Source organism: Oncorhynchus tshawytscha, linkage group LG14 (genome assembly GCF_018296145.1).
Source record: "Oncorhynchus tshawytscha isolate Ot180627B linkage group LG14, Otsh_v2.0, whole genome shotgun sequence".
Taxonomy (NCBI): Eukaryota; Metazoa; Chordata; class Actinopteri; order Salmoniformes; family Salmonidae; genus Oncorhynchus; species Oncorhynchus tshawytscha.
Window position 1 is genome coordinate 14,629,400 of NC_056442.1, and position 26,180 is coordinate 14,655,579.

The window sequence follows — 26,180 nt, forward strand, 5'->3', positions numbered from 1 at the left end:
AAGATGGCTAACCAGAAACTAGCTAGCAGATGTGGACACTAACAGTGCTACACACAGACAGACAATTAGGCAAGAAGCTCTGCTGTCCGTGTGACTGACTTACTGATGATGCTGCAGACAGACCGGCAGTACAACAAGATGTAGTTAAGTGAGACCACAGGTTAGCGAGAACTAACGTGGTTAACAGCTAGCTAGTCAGAGGTAACTAGCCGGTACGGACACTACATGCAGACAGACAAGTAGTCTGTGTGACTGACTTACTAACAGTGCAGCAGTAGACAGGCAGTACAAGTGGTGGTTAGTGAGACCAGAGGTTAGCATGTAACGTGAAGTAGTATTAGCGTGGTTAGCAGCTAGCTAGCCAGAGGGCTAACGGCAGAGGCTAGCTTTCAGATGTGGACACGCAGACAGACAGGTTGACAGGATGCTGTCTGTGACTGACTTACTGACGTTGCTGCATACAGACAGGCAGTACTCCTCCGACTCAAAGTTATTGCGGTTGCCACCGCAGCCGCCATAGATGAACTGGGCACAGCGGCCCTCCTCATGGTCAAAGTACCAGCGTGCAAGCATGGCACGGCATGGGCCCGTCTCCGCATTCGCCCAACACACCTCTGGTAGGGGGGGGGCGAGGAGCCGTCAGCACACACACACACACACAGCGCGAGTCCCAAATGGCACACGGCCTATTCCCTACATAGGCCTCTGGTCAAAAGTAGTGTACTATGGGCCCTGGTCAAAAAGTAGTGGACTATATAGGGAATAATGTGCCATTTGGAAAGTATACTTATAATCGTACAGGCATGAGCATACCAATGGTGTGTGACCTTATGGGGGAATGGGGATTTAGCTGAATTCTTACTGATTTACAGTGGTAAGTTTCTAGATTGTCTGCCCCCCCAATTCCACCCCTGCATACACTCACTCAACCTTTAAATAGACAAGCAGAGTAAATGATGTACACACACACGGCCCCTGGACCTCCCAGTTCCTCTCACCTCTGACCACTTCCTCCACAGACTCAGTGGTAGTAGTTGTCGTGGTAGTCATGGCGATGTTGGTGGTGGGCTCGCTATCTTCGCGCTCGTCAATGATGTCATCATCATCATCATCATCCTCCTCGTCCTCATCCCCGTCTCCATCCTGGTCATTGTCCAGCACCTCCTGCCCCTCCTCATCATCTTCCTCTACCATGGCTGGGGCCGTCTCCTCAGTCTCCTCCTCTTCCTCCTCTTCTTGTCGCTGCTTGGATTCAGCTGGCTCTGCTGCCCCCCTTGCCATACTGAGAGATGGATGAGGGAAGGAGAAACGGATGGAGGTAGGTGGAGAGGGAGAAAAATAGGCGGGGGGGGTGAGGATGTGTGTGAGTGTACTGTATGTGTGTGAGTGCTAGTATAAGTAGAATCTCGTTCCCAGACACTTCCGCCCAAATGGGCAAAAAGTCCGGTGGACCAGCGTGTCAAACTTGGCCGCTGTTAGCCAACATAAAAAGACCGGTAGAAACTCCTGGGGCATAGGCATTTGCTTAATGTACCAACCAATCATCTTCCACAGCACCTTCCCCCTAGCCCTCCCCTGTATGTGTCTTGCGCACTTCAATTTATGTTGCGCCTCGCAGTCGTGTGATTAGCTAAAGTTAAATAACAAATACTTTACTCAGTAGGTCACTCCTATAGCATTCTATGGTCTCTCACTAAGGCCAACTTTGAATCGTTGATATTGCTGATATGCACTATGCGCAATAGCCTGGGGACGAGGACAGTATAAGTATGAATGTAAGTGAGTACTGTATGAGCTCCTGTGTGTGTGTGTACCTGTTGTCAGTGTAGTCAGTCTCGGCTCCTCCCCACCACACATCCGAGTCATCCTCGTCCTGCTCAGTGCTGTCTGTCTCCCTGTCTGACGGACAGCACACAAACTCCACCCCCCTGAAACGGTCGATGCCGCACGGCAACAGCATCCCGTAGTCGTGGAGATTTAAAGTTCGGTCTCCACAGGACTGGATGAGAGAGGGATGGGGAAGTTAAATCAAGGGGTGCGTGTATCAAGAGTAGGAGTGCTGATCTAGGATCAGTTCCCCCCGTCCATGACATTCTATTCATGGTTATGTAAAAGGCAAAACTGATCCTAAATCGGCACTGAGATAATTTATCCATATGGCTCCCAGGTTTTGTTAATTATACACTACATGAACAAAAGTATCTGGACACCTGCTTGACAAACATCTCAGTGGGGACCTGCACTGACGTTGGGCGATTAGGCCTGGCTTGCAGTCAACATTCCAATTCATCCCAAAGGTGTTCGATGGGGTTGAGGACAGGACTCTGTGCAGGCCAGTCAAGTTCTTCCACAGAGATCGACAAACCATTTCTGTATGGCCCTCGCTTTATGCACGGGCCATTGTCAATGAAACAGGAAAGGGCCTTCCCCAAACTGTTGCTACAAAGTTAGAAGCACAGAATTGTCTAGGACGTTGTAGCGTTACGATTTCCCTTCACTGGAACTAAGGGGCCTAGGCCGAGCCATGAAAAACAGCCCCAGACTATTATTCCTCTTCCACCAAACTTTACAGTTGGTACTATGCATTGGGGCATGTAGCATTCTCCAGGCATCCGCCAAACCCATATTTGTCCGTTGGGCTGCCAGATGGTGAAGCTTGAATCGCTACCCTGGAGAACGCATTTCCACTGCTCCAGAGTCCAATGGCAGCGAGCTTTCCACCACACCAGCCAACACTTGGCATTGCCTATGGTGATCTTAGGCTTGTGTGCGGCGGCTGCTTGGCCATAGAAACCCAATTCATGAAGCTCCCGACGAACAGTTGTTGTGGTGACCTTGCTTCCAGAGGCAGTTTGGAACTCGGTAGTAAGTGTTGCAACCAAGGACAGATGATTTTGACGGCCTACGCACTTCAGCACTCGCGGAACCATTCAGTCAGCTTGTGTGGCCTAACACTTCGTGACTGAGCCGTTGTTGCTCCTAGACGTTTCCACTTCACAATAATAACACTTATAGTTGACCGGGGCAGCTCTAGCAGGGGAGAAACCTTACAAACTGACTTGTTGGAAAGGTGGCATCCTAAGACAGTGCCGCATTGAAAGTCACTGAGCTCTTCATTAAGGCCAATGTTTGTCTAGGGAGATTGCATGGCTCTATACTTGATTTTATACACCTGTCAGCAACAGGTGTGGCAGAAATAGCCAAATCCACTAATTTAAAGGGTCCACAAACTTTTGTATATATAGTGTATATTATCTATATATCATTGATGTTTTTGTTTTATGCACTTCAGGGTGGTGTATATGGGGATATTATATGGCCTAATGAACTAGTAAGTACTCTGTATCCAACTAAGACAGATAAAGATAAGAATATTTGTTTTATTATTTTACCCTATAAGACAAACAGACATACAAACAATCAAGACAGACACAGAGGGTCAACACTTGTGGGTGCTGCCCCTACTGCAGATGGAGTGGCTTTCTGTAAAATGTGTAGCACGTATATGTGTACACATGATCTCACCTCTTTGGCCACAGTGTGCCAGTGCAGGTGGCTCTCACACATGTCCATGCGCTCCTGGTGCAGGAACTTGCACTTATCAGGAACCAGCAGGGCATCACTGACAAACTCCCCCACTGCAACATACACAGACAGAGCCAAATAAATCAGACATAAGAACAAATAAAATAAAAACTGCCAACAACAAAATAACCACTTTTTACTAAGGGGTGGAACTCAAATAGTACAAAACGGCACACATAAATCTCAATTTATCCCTCAATCTCGTTTTCGCTCCCTTAAATCTATTTCTCTCCCCCCCTCACATACACAACACATTTTCCCCATACACACACAACCCCACCCACACATACACAGTGCATTTATACCTAGGCATCGGTAGGGCACCACGATGTGCAGATGACTGCGGCACTGCTTGCGGCCCTTCTTGCACCAGTTCTGGACGCTGACTGGCTGGTTGGCCTCCACCACGTTGGTGATCTGCAGCTCAGGGTATACCTGGGAGAGAAGAAACACAGAGTCTGTATCATTATCTCCTTTCACCCCCCCCCCCATCCCATTTTCTATCTATGATTGATCTCTCCCTCTCCCCCATATCATCACCCATCTGTCCCACCAGCCGTTCACAGGCCGGTGAGCACTCTTTCGCTCTCGCCCAATCACTATTCGTCTACTATCCTCCCATCTGTCCCTACCATCCGGTCACAGCCCTCTTTCTTACTTAGTACCAATGCCTCTCTCCCCCCTCTCTATTATATAGTGTATTGATATTGTGTGTAGGTCGCGTGTGGCTCAGTTGGTAGAGCATGGCACTTGCAACGCCAGGGTTGTTGGTTCGATTCCCATGGAGAACTAGTATGAACAAATATGAAAATGTATGCAGTCACTACTGTAAGTCCTTCTGGATAAGAGCGTCTGCTAAATGAGGTAAATATGTATTTATTATGGTGACCTAACAAAATGAATTTCTATGGACATTACAGTTGGTCCTCTGTAGCTTAGTTGGTAGAGCATGGCACTTGCAATGGCAGAATACTGCTACTACTAATTAGGTGGGTGCTTACAATTGTCCTATTTCATACGCGTGCAAGTGTGTATTATACACGAGTGAATTGGAAATTTGTTTTTTTGCAAATCCCACTCCCCCCCGAGATACCCTCGGAGAGTGCCATGACTGACGGTGACCCTGGAGCAATTAGGGTTAAGTGCTTTGCTCAAGGGCACGTCAACAGATTTGTCACAGAGTCGGCTCAGGGATTCGAACCAGCAACCTTTTCGTTACTGGCCCAACACTCTTAAAGGGATACTTTGGGATTTTGCCAACGAGGCCACATTATCTACTTCACATGAACTCGTGGGTAACATTATGTCTCTGTGTCCAGTATGAAGGAAGTTAGAGGTAGTTTCGCAAGCTAATACTAACTAGCATGTAGCCCAATGACTGGAAGTCTATGGGTATCTGCTAAAATGTATGCACGCTTAACTAAGTCACCTTTGGATAAAAGCGTCTGCGAAATGGCATAAATTTTATTATTATTATAGACTACTGGTCAAAAGTTTTAGAACACCTACTCAATTATTGTACATTGTACAATAATAGTGAAGACATCAAAACTATGAAATAACACATACGGAATAATTTAGTAACCAAAAAAGTATTAAACAAATCGAAATATATTTTATATTTGAGATTCTTCAAATCGCTACTCTTTCCCTTGATGACAGCTTTGCACACTCTTGGCATTCTCTCAACCAGCTTCATGAGGTAGTCACCTGGAATGCATTTCAATTAACAGGTGTGCCTTCTTAAAAGTGAATTTCTGGAATTTCTTTCCTTCTTAATGCATTTGAGACAATCAGTGTTGTGACAAGTTAGGGGTGGTATACAGAAGATATCCCTATTTGGTAAAAGACCAAGTCCACATTCTGGCAAGAACAGCTCAAATATGCAAAGACAAACGACAGTCCATCATTACTTTAAGACATTTAGGTCAGTTATTCCGGAAAATTTCAAGAACTTTGAAAGTTTCTTCAAGCGCAGTAGCAAAAACCATCAAGCGATATGATGAAACTGGCTCTGATGAGGACTGCCACAGGAATGGAAGACCCAGAGTTACCGCTGTTGCAGAGGATAAATTCATTCGAGTTACCAGCCTAAGAAATTGCAGCCCAAATAAATGCTACACAGAGTTCAAGTAACAGACTTCTCAACATCAACTGTTCAGAGGAGACTGTGTGAATCAGTTCATGGTCGAATTGCTGCAAAGAAACCACTACTAAGGGACACCAATAAGAAGAGTTGCTTGGGCCAAGAAACCCGAGCAATGGACATTAGACCAGTGGAAATGTGTTCTTTGGTGTAGAGTCCAAATTGGAGATTTTTGGTCCCAACCACCGTGTCTCTGTGAGACGCGGTGAAGGTGAACGGATGATCTCCGCATGTGTAGTTCCCACTGTAAAGCATGGAGGAGGAGGTGTGATGGTGTGGCGGTGCTTTGTTGGTGACACTGTCTGATTTATTTAGAATTCAATGCACACTTAACCAGCATGGCTACCACAGCATTCTGCAGCGATACGCCATCCCATCTGGTTTGGGCTTAGTGGGACTATCACTTGTTTATCAATAGGACAATGACCCAACACACCTCCAGGTGGTGTAAGGGCTATTTTACCACGAAGGAGAGTGATGGAGTGCTGCATCAGATGACCTGGCCTCACAATCACCCGACCTAAACCAAATTGAGATGGTTTGGGATGAGTCGGACTGCAGAATGAAGGAAAAGCAGCCAACAAGTGCTCAGCATATGTGGGAACTCCTGTTGAAACAGCATTCCAGGTGAAGCTGGTTTATAGAATGCCAAGAGTGTGCAAAGCTGTCATCAAGGCAAAGGATGGCTATTAGAAGAACATATATTTAGATTTTTTTGGTTACTACATGATTTTGTGTATTTCATTTTTAAAATTTTTAAGTCTTCACTATTATTCTACAATGTAGAAAATAGTAAAAATAAAGAAAAACCCTTAAATGATGAAGTGTTCTGAAGTGTTCTACTTTTGACTGGAAGTGTATATTAAGTTATTGTATCGTATCATATTGTATCCAACCCCAATCTCCATACCTCCTGACAGTACTGCAGGATGCCCTCCTTGGTGCCGATACAGCTCTTGGTGCCGGAAGGGTCTGACTCCCACTTGCCACTCTGGACATCCACATGCATGTTGAGCTTCCCACAGAACATGGCCACCTGGGGCTCCGCCAGCAGGCCCATCCCACCATCTGTCGGCACCTTGAGAGGAGGGAGGGAGGGACAAAAAGAGATATGTTCATTTACTCTCGTTCTGTAGTATTACAATGTACCAATGGCAGCTATACAGGTAGGCATGTGTGAGAAGTAAGAAACCTAAATGGTCAGCAGAAAATACTTGATACAACATTTTACTAAATAGGTTCCTTTCATTTAACTTTTATTTCTACAGGTTGTCATTGTTGTTTGCCAGGGAGACCTGGCAGCAGTTTCTAACACATGCTCCACAAAGAATTGACAATACATGACACGTAGAACAATATAATAAAGAATGTTTAAAAATACATTTTCATTAAACTTCATAATGATGTAGAGAAGGGATGGACGGAGGGAATAGAGGAATGGGGGGGAAAAAACTACAAATGTGTAAGAAAGGGAGAGAAAGGGGCAATGATTAAAGAAAAAAAAGAGGAGAGGCAGGAATAAGAGGAGAAAAAGATTGAAAAATAGGGGGAAGACGGCTTGAGGTGTAAGCGGGGAAAAGACAAAAGGGTTGAGGGAGGAGATATAGGCCCTTTATTCGTAAACTACTTTTGACCAGGGCCCAATTGAGTGCCCTTTGGGATAGAGGCACAGATTAGAGATTGGGTGCCGTTTCAGGCATCGACTTGTTACATCAACGAGGCTCCGGTGTGAGTTTTCCCCTTAGTACAGGTCTAGGATCAGCTTCCCCTCCCCCAATCCTAACGTTAACGATGTGTGGGAAATGCAATACTGATCCAAGATCAGCGTCCTAGGGGAAGATTCACACTACACCCATCAATGGTAAAAGGAGAGGCTTTCTTTGAGGATCTTTGATGGTGATAGAAAAGATTGCTACTGTAGACTTTCCTACTGAATTGTGATTGACAACCCATAGCACCACTACAGACTCTTAAGAAACCTCCCCAAACCTATCAAGCTTTTACACACGCACGCAAGCACATTGGACTGCATGCACGCACACGCACACTCGCACACAGACAAACACACATGCACGTATCCTAGATATCCCACAGGTGGCAGCACTGAGAAAGAATATGTACTGTAGTATGCCAGCCTGCCAAGGGGTTTTCATGCTTGGCTTGGCTTACGTGTGTGTGCGCGCCTTTGTTGTCCATCCGGTGCCTATTCACGGGTACTAATTATATTATGCAACTGTATTCATGTGTGTACATCTATCTCTGAGAGTATGTGAGTGTGTATATGTGTGTCCATTGCTACTGCATAAGGAAGTTTTGTAATGAGAATCCTGTAAGGGAGGTGGGGACAAACAAAAGACTGAAAGACAGCATTGTACTAGGGAGGAGAGCGAGAGAGCGAGAGGAGAGAAAGAGAGACCAACTGCATTGTGTTTTTCTGTAATCTTGTTAGTGGTTTGGCAGTAAAACAAATGTTTGTGAAGTAGAGGATGACATACTGTGAATGGACTTGATTCTCTTACGAGTTAATGCACAATGTAATCCTTATACACACACACACACGCACGCACGCACGCACACAAGTGCACTCAGTGCACTGTGCATGCACACATTCTGGCATGCACGTCTACAAACACAAACAAACTCAGACAGATCAGATTGCAGTGTAGTTCTATGAGGGACGGATGTGTCGCCTAAAGAAGTTCATGTCCTTCAAGTCAACCTGCTAGGCCACATGCCCTAGCGCCATGGAAATCTGTAAATCCCTCACACACACGGAATCAGTAGAAAAACAGGTGAAATCCCGTGTTAGTGTTTTCCATCAAATGTATTTATAAAGCCCTAAAACCTCAAACAGCAAGCAATGCAGATGTAGAAGCACGGTGGCTAGGAAAAACTCCCTAGAAAGGCAGGAACCTAGGAAGAAACCTAGAGAGGAACCAGGCTCTGCGGGGTGGCCAGTCCTCTTCTGGCTGTTCTGGGTGGAGATAGAGTACATGGCCATTTAAGGCCAGATTGTTATAAAACCGACAAACAGATTAAAAGATAAGTGTGTGTGTGAATGTATTCATCCATGTGTACAGTAAACTAGGGTTGAGCGGTATCTAGATATACCGTTTCTGTACCATACCGTCGTATACAGTATTACCGACTGTGCACACAAGGGTCGCTATTTAAAAAAAAAATGCAACCCACAAAACACAAAACAATTTAGGAAACAGGGATCTTGATCCAGGAGGGGACTGAATGTCTCTGCTGTAACCAAGAAGCTCTGCTGTAACCCCCCCCCCCCAGTATTGAAAATCATAGTCTGTATTTGAAAACAACCTGGTATCTGTAATGAGAGAAGTAACCTAATGTAGCAGGTGTAACATAAAATGCCTGAGCGGTGTTTCTTTCTTTTAGCTCCCAACAAGGGGAAAAAAAACTACTGTTGGGAGAGGTTCTGTTCTGCACTGCACTGCTCAACCAATCCAGTAAATGTGGAGGAGTTACGACGGAGCGTCGCCTTGCTAACGTCCAAAAGCGGAAGTCAGGCTCTTTCCATTTCCCCTGAAAACCGGATGCATCTAGTTATTTTACCGACCCCGCAGCGGATGTGAGGGAGGTGACATAGGGGCCGCGCCCCAATTCCTACTGTGCCATCTGGAAGCCAGAGAGGGGTGGAGAATCAACTCCTCACACAACTCTCAAAGTGCAGGTTTAAAGGGATTCTGCAAGATTCTGAGATTTAGGTCGTTTTTCTACTTACTTAGAGAATCTCATGAATACCATTTTTATGTCTCTGCGTGCAGTTTGGAAATTATTGAAGTTATCATATCACTAGATTAGGGCAATTGCTAGACGTCTCTCGGTACAATAGCCAGTGCCTCTCAAAAGCAGGGAAAAAGACCTTACAACTATTCCAGCTGGAAGCTGGATGGTTGGCCAACACCACGCTGGATGGTTGGCCTACACCACGCTGGATGGTTGGCTCCTGAGTGGTGCAGCGTTCTAAGACCCTGCATCTACATGCTAGAGGCGTCACTAGACACTGGTTTGATCCCAGGCTGTATCATAACCGGCCGTGATCGGGAGTCCTATAAGGCGCCGCACAATTGGCCCAGTGTCGTCCGGGTTAGGCCGTCATTGCAAATAAGATTTTTTTTAACTGACTTGCCTAGTTAAATAAAAATGTATGGTCTTTCAAAGCTATATATAAACTCAGCAAAAAATAAATAAACGTCCTCTCACTGTCAACTGCGTTTATCTTCAGAAAACTTAACATGTGTAAATATTTGTATGAACATAACAAGATTCAACAACTGAGACAAACTGATGAAGTTCCACAGACACGTGACTAACAGAAATGGAACAAGGTGTCCCTGATGAAGGGGGGTCAAATAGCCGTCATTTCTCAAAACAAGAATATACTGATGAGTTTCAGAAGAAAGTTCTTTGTTTATGGCCATTTTCAGCCTGCAATCGAATGCTGATGCAAATGCTGATGATCAAGATACTCAACTAGTTTAAAGGCCAGTTGTATAGCTTCTTTTAAAATCAGGACAACAGTTTTCAGCTGTGCCAACATAATTGCAAAAGGGTTTTCTACTGATCAATTAGCCTTGAAAAATTATAAACTTGGATTAGCTAACACAATGTGCCATTGGAACACAGGAGTGATGGTTGCTGATAATGGACCTCTGTACACCCATGTAGATTTTCCAAACAATTTAAAAAAAAATGTTTAAATCACCCATTTCCAGCAACAATAGTCATTTACAACATTAACAATGTCTACACTGTATTTCTGATCCATTTGATGTTATTGTAAATGGACAAAAAAAGGTACTTTTCTTACAAAAAAACAGGACATTTCTAAGTGACCCCAAACTTTTGAACTGTAGTGTGTAATATATATATTTTTACACACACACACTTTAAATAAATAAATGTATATACATTCATATTATATACAATGCTGCCAGCTTCAGGGCAGACCCAAGCTGATACAATGTTTCAAGTTCGTTGCAGACAGGCCATGCGTAGCCACTGTGTTGTATAGGGTATTTATTTTTAATCGGAGATGTTTTACCTGCAGGATTAAATGTTGTCAATGGTAATGAAAGGTTGTAGACTCCTTGTGTAGCCTATTACCGGCAACTTTAGGAGATTAACGTCAGAATCTGCAAAATGCAGCAGGAGGATGGTCGGGTCAGGTTATCTTGATCTCTGGCTCCCTCATAAGTAATTTGTGTCTTATTTCATCAAACAGTGCGCTTAAAGCATCAGGCAAGGTCAATACATATAGTTAATTTCATTAAAACACATAGGGTGTGTCTATATGGAAAAATATAAGTTTAACATATATATATATTTTTTTTTTTTTCAACCAATCTATTGATCGAAAGAACACACATTTGGTCGACAAAGCTTTTTTTTATTTTTACACAAAACACTGGTAACTAAGAAATGTTTAAATACGGTTTTACCCACTTCATATGTATATACTGTATTATGGTCAAGGCTTATCCTATATAACTACAGTTGTATCCTTTTCTATTCCTATACTGTCCATGTCTTTGCACACCATCATATACATATATATTTATATTCTGGACTCTGACATTGCCCATCTTGATATTTTTTAATTCCTTTCTTTTAATTTGGGGGATTTGTGTGCATCGTTAGGTATTACTTCACTGCTGGAGCTAGAAACACAAGCATTTGCTACACCTACGATAATATCTGCAAAATATGTGTACACAACCAATAAAATTTGATCTGGTAAGGTTTAAGGAAAGGGAGACTGACCCTACCCACTTTGCACAAACTGGTTTAATAACGTTGTTTCCATGTAATTTCAACCAGAAAATGTGATGACTTCGAATTAACGTGGAAATCTGATTGGATTTGCAAAAAGTCTTCAACGTAAAAGGTTTTTGGGAAATTGTTGTGTTTTCACTCAACTTCAAAACTAAATCCAATTTCATGGTTAACATTTCTGTCAATTTCACATTGAACTCAATCAAATGTAAATCAAAACTAGCCGTTGAACTAATGCCTTTTCCCAGTGGGTAGATATGCAGTTAGAGGAAACATCTGCTTGTTAGTCATGTCATTTTCTTCTGTATATTTACAGTAGTGAAAGCGGTACCCCTCCCTTGTGATGTGTGCGCAAGACCAGAGAGTCTTAGTTCTGCTCTACAACACATCAACGGTGTCGAACAGGGTTCTCCAACATTTGATCCAGCCCTGCAGTTACTGACAAACTTGATTTCAGCTAATTCCGTTCCAGAGAGACTACCTTTATTAGTTTAATATTTGAATAATGTGCATTACTGCAGGGCTGGGTAGAAAGTATGCACAACAATGCCTGGAGTTGTAGAATCCTGGAGTAGATAGGAGCGTCATGACATATCTGACCCTATACCCACATTATCGTCCCAACCCAAACCGTTTTGCGGGATATTTTCTATTCACATGGCTAGGTCCAGCCGCTAAAAGCGAGCTGAGCTGGCCCCATAACATATCTACTTCCAGCCCAAAGTGAATAGAGGCATAGTTAGCTTGCCTTGCCCCACTCAAATCATGCTGGAAAGAAGCAGGCTGGCCATCATCCCAGTCAGTATTCATTGGAAAGCGAGCCAAAAGAGCACAGTTCAGGTTGACGAGTGTGAAAAAAGGTTATTGTTATAGAAAGACTACCATGACCCAATTCCACTTTGTGACAACTGCTGATGTAAAAAGGACTTTAGAATAAGTGTTTGAAATTTGACCCAGTTCCATGTCAGCCCCCCGCCCCCTACTTATCACTTAGATGTTAAGCGTCTTAAATGTGAAGAAACTGGAACGGAGGCCTACGTGGAGCAATCCCCATATTGCTTTTAGACCTACCCGCTGCGCTGACGTGTGAACACTAAAGGGAAATTGCTCTCCCTCACTTGCACTCGCTCTCAACCACTTTTCCAGTATTCAAAATCACCTCATCTGTTTTTGCCTTGTAAATAATGTCCTTCCTCGATTCCCTCTTCTCCATCCCCCTCTCTTCTCCATCCTGCTGCAAACAGTTGAGGGAGGGAGGGAGGGGGGTTGTCCTGGGGAGCAGCCAAATCCCACTGCAGTCTTATAAATCAGACTGTTCGGAATGGAAAGGTTAGAAAGAGAGAAAGCAACAAAGCGAGAGACGAAAGAGGGTGGGATATAAATGGACAATGAGACTTTGTGCGTATGAGGTTCAAGTAAGGTGATGTACGTAAGGTGTATAAACTATGAGCCCCAGTGGAGTAGGGTGAAGTTGCCCCTAGACCCTGATCTTAGTGTAGGAAGTACAAAGCTGACCCAACGTTTAAGGTTAGGATAGGGGGAGGGAAAGCAGATCCTTGATATGTACCTAGGGAAAACTTCACTCTGGAGCACAAACCAGTCGGGAGAGATTTAACAGTAATGGTTTCCTAGGTGCAGGGTTCAAAACTTCAGTGAGAGAGAAAAGAAAGAAAGGAGAGAGAAAGCGAGAGTGAGAGAGAACAGAGGAGTAGTGGACATTATGAGAGGAGACCGGGCTTTCCCTGAGCCACCTGCTCCCTCGCTTGCCTCTGCCCACTCTCATCCATCGCATCGCCAGCATCGCTATCTCATCTATCGGCTGGCCAGCCTGCCGGCAGTAATCTGGGTGGGGGATTACGCTGAGCTGCCTGGCCGAGATATCCCACAGTGGTCTCAATCCACACTGATTACCACCCATGGTACCCTCCTGCTGCTGTCACAACAAGATACTGTTCTCACTACTGCACCATCCAACGAGACATTGCATGTAAAGTACCCTATATAGGATCATATTGGAGGTAACACAGACCTATGTACTGTTGTCGTAAGCACACAGTAAAAGGCTAATACATACGTTGATTTAAGTTTAAAAAAAAAATTAAATCAGGGAAATATGAGAATAACAGTCCCGGCTCAAAACATCAAGAGTTTTCCCCCACACAGCCAACAAACAATTTATACCTGCGCAATTAATGGTCAACCGCACCACGCCAAATGAGAATTGGGTAGAAAGGCATTCGACATGCGGCCAAGACTACTCAGCACTCCCCAATGTAAATCTACCTTAATCCAAAACTTGGTACAACTGGTACTAGCCTTACTAGCACAGCACTGGTGGAGAACGCTCCAATCAATCAAGCCTTTGGCCCCTGGTGCACTGCATTGGCTAATGATCCTAGTTGCTCACAGATCCACCAGCAAAAAGTTGATGCCATGGAAACTAGAACACATCATTAAAATAGAGCCGGCCACCGCCTGAAAACACAGGGAAGATTTGCCTCATCCTAAAACGTAGGCCATGAAAACAGACCATGTCCTTTTCCGAAAATAAAGTCAGTCAATCCTAAACCCACGTACAATCTTTGGAATGCGCCTAGCCAGCTGGTGCTAGTAGGAACGTACTGTCAACATGCTTACATATCCACCATAACACAGAGAGAAGAAGCCACGTTGATAGTTTTTCTAGGACAGTGTGTAAAGGAAGCAGACCTGGGTATATTGCATTAACAGAAATTACGGTAACCAAACTTTGTAGATTTTAAATGATGGGAATTAATTTTAAATGTACTAATGGTGAGCCATCCGGCGGTCTCCACAATGGATTAGTCCACTGAGAAAAGGTGTCAATAAACACGTACAGTAAAAACAGATTTTTTTGTGTGTGTTTTTTTAACTGCTCAACTAAAAACATTACCAGTTGACAAAATGGTGTCAGCCCTACACAGGACAAATAAAGTTATTTTCATTGAATTGGATCATGGCCGCATTTCAGTCGCGTGACCTCGTTCGGTGACCTATATTGAAACCAGACAAACATAGCAGGTCTCTATCACACATCTTTAAGCACACATGATCTTTGCTCTGTATTGTATCTAAGAGTCACACAGACATTGAGTCAGTAAAAACTCAGTAGTCAGTTTTTCCTAGCCACTGTGCTTCTACACCTGCATTGCTTGCTGTTTGGGGGTTTTAGGCTGGGTCTCTGTACAGCACTTTGAGATATCAGCTGATGTACGAAGGGCTATATAAATAAATTTGATTTGATATTGACTCATTTGGTTAAACAGAAAACTTGCCTGGTACCTATTGTCCAGTGAGAATGTGTCTCTGTGTGTGTGTGTCTGTCTTTATGCTATTATTGGTGGGACATTGACTGTCCCTCTAGCTCTACCAATGGTTATAGGGTGCTTCCCATTGGTTTGCATGGGGGTCTTGTGGGTTCTGACCAGGGGTTAATTCTTCTTCTGGCTGGGTCCACCCTCTACTTTGTCATTCTATTCACACTAGCATGAAGACGCACATGCACACCCGCAGTCATATGCATAATGTGCATGCACGTGCAGTGTTGTACATACATGCGCACACACACACACCGAAGACCAAGTGTATAATATTTATTTGATTTAATCCTCACGGGACCTGTTCTGTGAACCAGTCCCAAAGTCCCGGGGCGGCATTAATTGTGGCTCTGTTGCGGTGAGCTGTTATCAGAGTGTCCCAGGCCACTGGGATCAGCTTTCAGACCGAGGGAGACCCCCCTGGCAGTGCGAGTGTCGCCTGAGATCAGCTATTACGTCTGGAGAGTGTCCTCTGCCTGTCCCTGCCCACCAGAGACACAGGGTGCATCTAAAATGGCACCCTATTTCCCATGTAGTGCACTACTAGTACAACACTGTCTAGTTCCCTGGCTGTATTCGAAATGTGTTCTGGTCAAACGGTTGTGATCTCTAAAGGGAATAAGATGCCATTGTAGATGCAGCCAGGCCGTATAGAGACAGACCATAAACAGATCGATAAGAATGACAGACAGATACTGGGTAGACAGACACACATCAACAATGACTGGGGAGGAAAGAGAAATAGCCAGAGGCCTTGTATAAAAACAGACTGACTTGTCTTTTTTATTTATTTTTACAAGTAAAAAATACTTTGAACTTAAGTAGTTATCTTTACTATTTCTATTTTTAACTACTTTTACTCCACTACATTCCTAAAGAAAAAAAATAACTTTTTACTCCCATATATTTTCCCTGACATCCAAAATAACTTTTTACATTTTGAATGCTCAGGTAGGACAGCAATATGGTCCAATTCACACACCTATCATCTCTACTGCCTCTGATCGGTTGGACACTAAACACAAATATTGCATATGTAAATTGTGTCTGAATGTGCCCTGGAAGACAGCCAGTGTGCCCCTGGCTGTACTTAAATCAAAAGGAAAAAAATGTAAATTGTGCCATCTGGTTTGTATTATATAAGGAATTTGATGAATAGCATTTACTTTAGTCTGACAATTGGAGTACTTTTCCCACCACTATACTTAAGTACAGTAAAAACCAGATACTTTTACTCAAGTAGTATTTAATGGTTGACTCACTTTTAGTTGAGTCATTTTCTATGAAGTTATCTTTACTTTTACTCAAGTATGACAATTTAGTACTTTTTCCCACCACTGCCCCGGAGGACAGAGCCTTATTCTGTTTGGAATACCGGTTGGACGCCATGGGAAACTAGTTAGGAAGGAAATCAGTCACGACTTTATTAGATAAGATAATGAGATAAGGCTAGAGAGGTGACCGAATGACAGCCGGCACATTGACACAGAGAAACGTGAACAGGCAAGCACACGTACACACACATTCACTAATCACTTACCAAGCAGGGCCTGCTGTGACTTAAACCCCTGGCCTGAGCTCATCTTTGAACTCTATCAGTGTGTGTGTGTGTGTGTGTGAGAGAGCGACTCCATGCATGAGTGTATAATGGTACATGTGCTTGGTCTTTGGAGTGTGTGCGCGCGTGTTTGTGTAATACTATCTGCTAGTCTCTGGGACCGGATCCTCGGGTGAGTTGGGTGTGGGAGTGTGTTACAGTGATTATAGGGCAGACAGCCCCTCGTTTCCCTCACGCCCTGCCTGCCAACATTCCAATTACACCCTGCACCCGGGAACGGAAGACTGGTTGCCGTGGCCATCGCCATGACGATGACGTCTATTCCCATCTGGTCGAGATGTGCTACTGTGTCCCTATGACGACAGTTGACAATCTCACCGGGAAGCAATAAGACTGGCTGTAACGTAACAAAATCTGGAAAAAGTCAGGGGTCTGAATACACTGTATTTTTTATTTAACTAGGAAAATCAGTTAAGAACATTAAGAACAAATTATATTTACAATGACAGCCTGGTACATATACAGTACCAGTAAAAAGTTGACACCTACACATTCACATATTTTCTATTTAAAAAAAAACTATTTTCTACATTGTAGAATAATAGTGAAGACATCAACACTATCAAATAACACATATGGAATCATATAGTAACCAAATCAAAATACATCTTAGATTTGAGATTCTTCAAAGTAGCCACCCGTTGCCTTGATGACAGCTTTACACGCTCTTGGCATTCTCTCAACCAGCTTCATGAGGTAGTCACCTGGAATGCATTTCAATTTACAGGTGTGCCCAGTTAAATGTATCTGTGGATTATTTTCCATCCTAATGCGTTTGAGCCTATCAATTGTGTTGTGACAAGGTAGGGGTGGTATACAAAAGATAGCCCTATTTGGTAAGAGACCAAGTCCATATTAAGGCAAGAACAGCTTAAATAAGCAAAGAGAAACAACAGTCCATTACTTTAAGACAATGTGCCCCCCCCACAAAATAAAAAAAAAGAAAATCGCAAAAACCATCAAGCGCTATGATGAAACTGGCTCTCATGTGGGCCGCCACAGGAAAGACCCAGAATTACCTTCACTGCAGAGGATAATTCATTAGAGTTACCAGCCTCAGAAATTGCAGCACAAATAAATCCTTCACAGAGTTCAAGTAACAGACATCTCAACATCAACTGTTCAGAGGAGACTGATTGATATCAGGCCTTTGTGGTCAAATTGCTGCAAAGAAACCACTACTAAAGGACAGCAATAATAAGAGACTTGCTTGGGCCAAGAAGCACAAGCAATGGACATTAGACCAGTGGAAATATGTCTTTATTTATACATTTATAAAATATCACATTTACTTAAGTATTCAGACCCTTTACTCTGTACTTTGTTGAAGCACCTTTGGCAGCGATTACACCATGGAGTCTTCTTGGGTATGACGCTACAAGCTTGGCATACCTGTATTCTGTATTTGGGGAGTTGCTCCCATTCTTCTCTGCAGATCCTCTCAAGCTCTGTCAGGTTGGATGGGGAGAATTGCTGAACAGCTATTTTCAGGTCTCTCCAGAGATGTTAGATCAGGTTCATGTCCGGGCTTTGGCTAGGCCACTCAAGGACATTCAGAGACTTGTCCCAAAGCCACTGCTACAATGTCTTGGCTGTGTACTTAGGGTTGTTGTCCTGTTGGAAGGTGAACCTTCACCCTAGTCTGAGGTCCTGAGCAGGTTTTCATCAAGGTTCTCTGTACTCCGCTCTGTTCATTTTTTCCCTCGATCCTGACTAGTCTCCCAGTCCCTGCCGCAGAAAAACATCCCCACAGTATGATGCTGCTTCACTGTAGCGACGGTGCCAGGTTTCCTCCAAACGTGACGCTTGGGATTCAGGCTAAAGAGTTCAATGTTGGTTTCATCAGACCAGAGAATCTTGTTTCCCCATGGTCTGAGTGTATTTAGGTGCCTTTTAGCAAACTGCAAGTGGGCTGTCATGTGCATCTTACTGAGGAGTGGCTTCTGTCTGGCCATAAAGGCCTGATTAGTGGAGTGCTGCAGAGATGGTTGTCCTTCTGGAAGGTTCTCCCATCTCCACAAAGGAAGATTTACTCTTTATATTTAGGTGCAAGGGCTCCACAATACTTTTGAGCTAATATTCTACAAGAGGAACAGAAGCTCAAGCAGTAGAAATGTTGAGGTGTCGGTACTCAGCTCCAGTGAGCTCCTGCCCAAGTCAAGCACGGCTTCTTAACCCTTGCCAAATAGCCTACATCTGTGTCTGTCCTGAGCTCACTGGTGTGGGAAACTGAAGGACCAGAATATTGTATACAATGTTGCAAGTCAAGCTTCTGCCAGACCAAGTTAATAGTTGATACAATGTTACAAGTTTCGTTTGAGACAGGCCATGTGTCGCCAATATGATTTATAGGATATTTATTTTGGTCAGGATATATTTTCTACCTGCAGGCTGCAATGTTTTCATTTGTTGGCTTTATGTAAGCTATTTTCATAGTTGGCAATAGAAGTTACTATAAAAAATAAATAAAAGTGTTTTGCGTTCTTCATTTCACCAGTCACATTATTATGAATCTTACTGTAGTCCCCAGTCACGTGTCACCTGGTGTTTGTTTACAAGCACACAATGACAAGAGACCGGAGCCTTTTGAATCACTCACTTTTGCGCAGCATACGCCAGGTGATCTAATTACAGTATGCAATTCATAACTAAATATCTTATAACAATGTCAACTGTCTAAAATATGCTAAATGCTTTGCAGTTATGCATTTGCTTTGCTGATTTAGTAGCTAGTTAGCTATCTAGGTACTATAAGTGGTTAGCTTCTTCACTTTTTAAATTTAACTAGGCAAGTCAGTTAAGAACAAATTCTTATTTACAATGAGGGCCTACCCTGGCCAAACCATCCCCTAACCCGGATGACGCTAGGCCAAATGGGACTCCCCATCATAGCCGGTTGTGTTACAGCCCAGGATCAAACCAGGGTCTATAGTGACGCCTCTAGCACTGAGATGCAGTGCCTTAGACCACTGCCCCACTCGGGAGGCTTGGTAACAGCAGAGAAACCCCTTTTGGATCAAGAGACCTTGCTGGCTAATAGTTGTTTTATGCGTGCAGCAAACTGTGAGTAGCATTTGAGTCACTTGCATAGTTTAGGTCAGAAACTGTACAAAATGTTTGCAATGCGATCTCTATGGGATTTGACATGTACTTGTTAGTATTGCTAACCTTCAGATTAAAGAGTATCCGAGGGGTTTGTTGTGTTCAGTGTCGGAATGAAGGTATAACATTCTGGATACCGCCCAAGCCTAGGGCAAGTGCTCTACCAACTGAGCCACAATGGAACAAGTCTACTATGTGAAGTCTCAATGTATGATATATGTTAACATGTTTCCAAGAACTAGCTCCCCATACTGAGAATTAAGGTAATGCATGGGGTCAGCAGCATACCCACATATCTTAGTGGGGCACTGAACAAACGCACACAAATTAATCAAGTAAAATTAAAATGCACACCCACACACACGGGAGAGATACACACACAAAACGAATCAAGTGTGAGACAAATACGCCCGCACACACAAATGTAAATGTACACACACACCCATGTTCCATTACTGTCATGCACACAGTAGACTATATGTCTCCTCATGCGTCAAACAAATACAGGAAACCCATCCCAGGTAATGGTTGGGACAAGGAAACAGGAAGTGGGAATAGCAGGGCACAGCCAAGAATATCCCACTCCTTCTTGACACCACACACACAATGCTACTCACAGTTCAGCTAAGTAATTTAGTTCATGAAACAAAGAGGACCTTTTCGAGATATTAGATATTTTAAAACAGCAGACTATAAATCAACAAAGCAATTTTCGAAGCCGCATTAAATCGAAGCTCAAATCAACATTTAGACCGGCACTGATTCGATTCTGCAAATGTCAGGTCATAGTTGACTGAAACTGTTGTAAAGTGATACGCATATAATAACTCCCTTCACAGTACATGTAGCAATAAATATACATAAGGCCAATGTACAGAGGGACACTGTCCAGGGTTGAGCGAGGGAAGCGTTGGCCTGTCTTGGAGAAAAAGGCAGTAAAAAGAGAAATAAGGTGGGAATGAAAGGGAGGAATGGGAGCAAGAGCAGATATTGAACAATGAAAGACTTAGGTCTGCTCGTTCTGAAGAAAAAAGCAGTGAAAAAAAAGACAAATAAAAAGGAAGGAATGAAAGGAAGAAAGCAATGAGAGAGCAGAGACAGGAGTATCTCTGGGACGCGGCGCTCTAACTATAGCATGGGTGCCAGGCGACCCGGGGAGGGCACTGCCGCCACCAAAACACAGGAGAAGGAGTGAAGAGGGGGATAAGGAGGGAGGAGAGGAGGTGGGCAGGGAGGGTAGCTCAATCATTTCAAAAACAGACCCAACAACATGGGAGAAGGAGGGATAATTGATGAGGGAAGGAATAGCCCCCTACTCCCTATCCACTCCTGTCGATCTGAGAGGATTGGATGGTTAGAACGATGGAATCAATATGGGGATATTTACACCCAGGCTGAATTAAGGTAAAAGTAAGCTATTACCAATACCTACCAAATTCTTTCAGAAACAGTCAGATCTACAGGAGTGTCTAGGTGTGTAGCCTGTACACAGTAGGGGCTAGGGGTCGATTTGAAATTCAGAAAATACATGTTTTAGAGTATTTATTTGATTGCTTTGGTAGACATTTGGTCAAGTAGGACAAATCAATCAAGTATAAAGGAGGCTGACTGAAGAAGAAGTGGCCATTTTGTAGTCAGAGGGACAAGTGTGCAGCATAATTCCTAAGACACATGCTGCTGTGTGTGATTGTGTATTGGAGTTGTTGTGTAGAGCGAGCGTGCATGTGTGTATTTAACTGTCTGCGTGTATGTCAGGAGCATTTTGCCATCGGATGTATTATTAATAAATATATCCACATGTGCTCAATCAACGGGTCACACAGATCACTGTCCCATACATCGATGTACATCATTATTGACCTTTCTGTCCTACCTATTTTTTCTCTCCATCTCGCTCTTACTCTCTGCGGCTATAAGTTAACGGTGGACTATGTCTACGTCCCAAATGGCACTGTACTCTTTATGTAGCGCGCTACTTTTGGCCAGAGCCCTATTGGTAAGGCGACATAAGGAATAGGGTGCCATTTGGGACTCAATCTATAAGCCACAGTGAGTCAGCCCCCTGAAAACAGATATCACCACGAACAACCATCACAGCTTGATTAGTTTCCACCAGGCTCTTTGACTGCGCTTGGTCGCTCAATCAGATTATCAAGTTCCAGGTTTGTATGTGCGGACGTGAAGGTCACACACACACAACACGGGCCACTTCAGTCACGCGGCGGCCATGACGGTGACACTGACAGTTAAGACGTGATCTACTGGCCTGTACAGGGCAGCGGTGGGGTTGCCATAGCAGCAGGGCTATAGGGCGCGTTCCAGGTCATCCAGGTCGTCATTATTGCAGATGATCAGAACTCACAAAGCCTGGAGAAGTGTTTAATGATTCAGGGGCTACTTTATTATGATGAGATGTGCAGTGTGACTGCAAAAAGACAACCTGGAACACACCCATCCTGGTCGGAGGTGGGGTCCCTGATAACTCATCCAGGTTTCATTGGGGAGCATTGGAATAGAACAGCACCTGCACAGAACCACTGATCTGTATAGATGAGGGATTGTGAAGAGTGGGGCTTGAGTCGCTTCTCATTCGAGCCCATCCTGATGTTGTGAGAGCCTCTAAAATGTGGTCTGTGAAGTTCTTCAGGGTTGTGTTCATTAGGGCACATGTTAAAACAACATCTCTTATTGGACAAATACAGGTAGTCACTCCCTGTTTCACTCCATTTCATGCCAACTGAACACGGCCCAGGGATAGCAAGAAAGAGATAACCAGCCACGGATGCTATCTGAAAGGCCAGGTTACAGAGCACAAAGCCAACCTTACACCACCATGCCAGGTGTTTTCACTGAGATCAGCTCCCTTGAAAACCTTCCATGCCATTAAAGGGATAGGTGACATGACCGTTTAGGACAAACACATTACTTAAAGGTGAGGATGTCCAGTGTGGCTACATGGGAGATAGAGGGTCCAAAATACAACAAATCCTGAAAGGGGCGGAACATCCCAACGCGGGGAGAACACAACAGCCCCATAACAACATAACAAACGTAACATGACAACACCATAAAGGGCCAGGAATTTCTGTCTGGCAGGCAGAAAGAGGCACCGCCACCAAAACATGAAAAGGGGCTTAAGATGGAGGATGGTTGGCATGGCATGAGAAACATCCCAAAACAGAGACAATGATTGGCACCCAACAACTAACCATTACTAGGGTAGGAATTGTAGAGACTGCAACATAGAGCTAATTGTCCCTTTAAAGCGCTATTGGAAACTGGCGATTTAAATGGATGGTTGGACGAAGCTGCAACATAAGCAGTGGATGCCAAAGGGAGACAATGGTTATAATGTACGCTAATGGGCGTGAGGCTGTGCTGCTTTGGGCTTGAATGACTGCAGTGCATTGACAGACTGCCTGGGTTGCTCTTCGACCAAATTTTTCAAGGATGGGAAACTGGAATTCAGCTCCCACACCGTACACTCCAGTCTGTATAGAGGCCGGATTAACAAGAGAGCCCTGCCCTCTGTGTCCTTAGACTGTTCAATGTGTGGCTTATACATGTGTATACCAAGCAATAAAGCATTATAACCTAAGTCAGCTTTCTTTCCCCTCAAAAAAAATTATGAAATGTCAACGATTGACAACCCACAATAAGGGAAAACCAACTAACTGTTTCTGTATTGGGAGGTTTGAACATGAACTTCATAGCCTATTTGGCATTTAATTGATTTAAAGTATCTTAATATGTTTAAATATCACCAACACCCTTTGGCTATAGTGAACTAAGATTAAGAATAATTGATACATATAGTCAGAAACACTATGGGTAATACATACAACAACTAGCTATGTAAGCTGTCTGGAGGTGAAAAGGCCTAGTAAAACCTGAGTGACATTGACATCTTGAACTTGAGGTGTGTGAAGAGTAATGTTTATTGTGTGGCTAGCCTAGCTAGCCCACAGACCCGCATCGACCTGTTACAAGTATCACCCACATCAAGTGTATCCGCTACTGCCTAAAATAATTTGTTCAAATTCAAACCGCAGTTCCCACACTCAGACACACCAAATGTAGCAAGTCAGCCGCAATTGCAGTGTAACGTTTGTGTAACACGAAGACTGTCGTAAGAGAACAATTGTGGTCGCTCTCTTTACAAGGCCAAATTCACACCGACATGGCATGTCGCCTGAGAGAGACGGATGATCAGTGATTATGTGCAAAATCTCTGCCTGTGTTCATGGAATGCTGCAGTGCACCGCCGCCATCTTACTTCTGTCTCACAACATTATCTTTATTCTCGAGTTTACATGAAACAGGTTGACAACAGGCGATTTTACCCTTATCCAAGGACGCAATGTGCAGAATGAATGGGTCATAGGTCTACTCTTTGGCTCTTTTTTTGGGAGTAACGTATGTCTTTAGGCTACAGAAAGCTTAATCTAAGGGAAGGAATAACCCACTATAACGTTAGATGTTTATTTTCACGCCCACCACCTCAAAAATATATTCGAACCAAATACTACACAAGTGTCTACAAAATGGTGTTCACATTACCCATAAGCTCCGGATACAATAAACCAATATTGCCACTACAGAAACCGGTTTGGACTAGGATGTGTTGAAGTGCAATTATGCACAGAAACAAATCACGTTCGTTTACATAGGCTACACATGAATCTCAGCCGTAGCCTACAGATTGGAAAGCTTCATCAGGTCTTACCTTCTGTGTAAAATAAATGTAATGATTTCTCATCTTGAATTATTAAAAGTAAAACTTATCCAAAGGCTATAAAACTAGATTTCAATTCAAGCAATGAGAGTCGTTTATAACAGCACTGAGCAAAAAGAACAAGGGACCTGAACACGGGCTATTCTACGATCATTTCGAGTCAGACTAAATGAGATAAAAAGCTGTCCAACATGTATTCAGGCGTGGAATATGTTCACAGCCTTGCTGAATGTCTGATTTCATTTTGTTCTATTCATGCGTAATTAGCCCCCATGGGTTGGAATCACCCGGCTGCTCCCTCCATCAATAGCAGCGGAAGAGGAGAAGAATAAGCATGGAGCTCAGCCTTGTCCTGTCTTTCTTTCCCCGGTTTCTTACCTCAACTGCTAGCGCCGTGGTCGCAATAACCAGCAGCAACAAAGCCATACGGTCCCCCATGGCGTATTATTGTCACAACGCGTCCTATGTATGGTTTATTCTATGTACCGTAGGTATTTATTCAGAGCTCGTCTCCGTTGCTGTGCGGCTGACTGTGTTGGTTTAATGGAGAACGATACTGAGGCTGCACAGCTGCTGGAGTGCCAGGTCACCTGACGGGGGGGGGGCTTAATTCTAAACAGTACCAGTCAAAAGTTTGGACACCCACTCATTCAAGGGTTTTTCTTTATTTGTACTATTTTCCACATTAAGGAATAATAGTGAAGACAACAAAACTAAATTACACATATGCAATCATGTAGTAATCCGTGTTAAACAAATCAAAATATATTTGAGATTTGAGATTCTTCAAAGTAGCCACCCTTTGCCTTGATGACAGCTTTGCACACTCTTGGCAATCTCTCAACCAGCTTCACCTGGACTGCTTTTCCAACAGTCCTGAAGGAGTTCCAAGTGCTGAGCACTTGTTGGCTGCTTTTCCTTCACTCAGTGGTCCAACTCATCCCAAACCATCTGAATCCGGTTGAGGTCGGATGATTGTGGATTACAGGGCATCTGATGCAGCACTCCATCACTCTCCTTCTTAGCCCTTACACAGCCTGGAGGTGTGTTGGGTCATTGTCCTGTTGATAAACAAATTAATGTTCCACTAAGCGCAAATCAGGTGGGATGGCGTACCGCTGCAGAAAACTGTGGTAGCAATGCTGGTTCAGTGTGCCTTGAACACTAAATAAATCACAGAAGGTGTCACCAGCAAAGCACCCCCACACCATCACACCTCCTCCTCCATGCTTCATGCTTCACATTGGGAAACCACACATAAGGAGATCATCCATTGACTTACTCTGCGTCTCACAAAGACACGGCAGTTGGAACCAAAAATGTATAATTTGGACTCATCAGACCAAAGGACCGATTTCCACCGGTCTAATGTCCATTGCTCGTGTTTCTTGGCCCAAACCTGTCTCTTCTTCTTACTTCTTCCCCCACATTCTGAAATGGCATTTTTGTCCCCCCCAGTTTTATTATTGGAATGTGATGAGGATGTCTCCGATCGGTAGGGTAGGTTGTTTGGATAAACTGGATAAACACTCCACTTCAACTGGATATCCCCCCACTTCTAAAACCAACGTTACACCCCTGATCATTATATTAATTCACAGTAATCTGTTAAATGCTTTTTCAGTCCTTCATCTTGCTTTAATAGTGGGGAAAGGTACAGGAAAAACGTGTGCTCGAGTTGTCCTGTGTGTGGGAGTGGTGTATCCAGGGAGATAACTCATTTTCTAAAATGTAATTAATTGTGTTTATGCTGCCATCTATTGGAATAATTTATTAATTGCAGTAATACAGAATAAGTGTATATCTTTACTAATGACGTAATTACTAAAAATGACAAAATATAAAATGCTGTAG

At 43.6% G+C, this 26,180-nt stretch overlaps 1 protein-coding gene across 4 annotated transcripts in view; it reads right to left on the reverse strand.

Moving 5' to 3' along the window:
• Positions 1-24,884, reverse strand: part of LOC112253908 (amyloid-beta A4 protein) — a 41,669-nt gene extending 16,785 nt beyond the window's left edge. For 3 of the 4 annotated variants that reach the window (XM_024425994.2, XM_024425992.2, XM_024444222.2), the window contains exons 1-7: positions 24,705-24,884; positions 6,642-6,809; positions 3,891-4,020; positions 3,526-3,638; positions 1,815-1,999; positions 999-1,282; positions 447-614 (exon numbers count right to left, since the gene is read on the reverse strand). In XM_024425994.2, coding sequence (XP_024281762.1) covers positions 447-614; positions 999-1,282; positions 1,815-1,999; positions 3,526-3,638; positions 3,891-4,020; positions 6,642-6,809; positions 24,705-24,764 — 1,108 coding nt within the window. In that variant the 5' untranslated portion in view covers positions 24,765-24,884. The remainder of the gene's footprint in view (positions 1-446; positions 615-998; positions 1,283-1,814; positions 2,000-3,525; positions 3,639-3,890; positions 4,021-6,641; positions 6,810-24,704) is intronic. The other variant, XM_024444225.2, reaches the window with a different exon arrangement.
• Between the last annotated feature and the right edge of the window lie 1,296 nt (positions 24,885-26,180).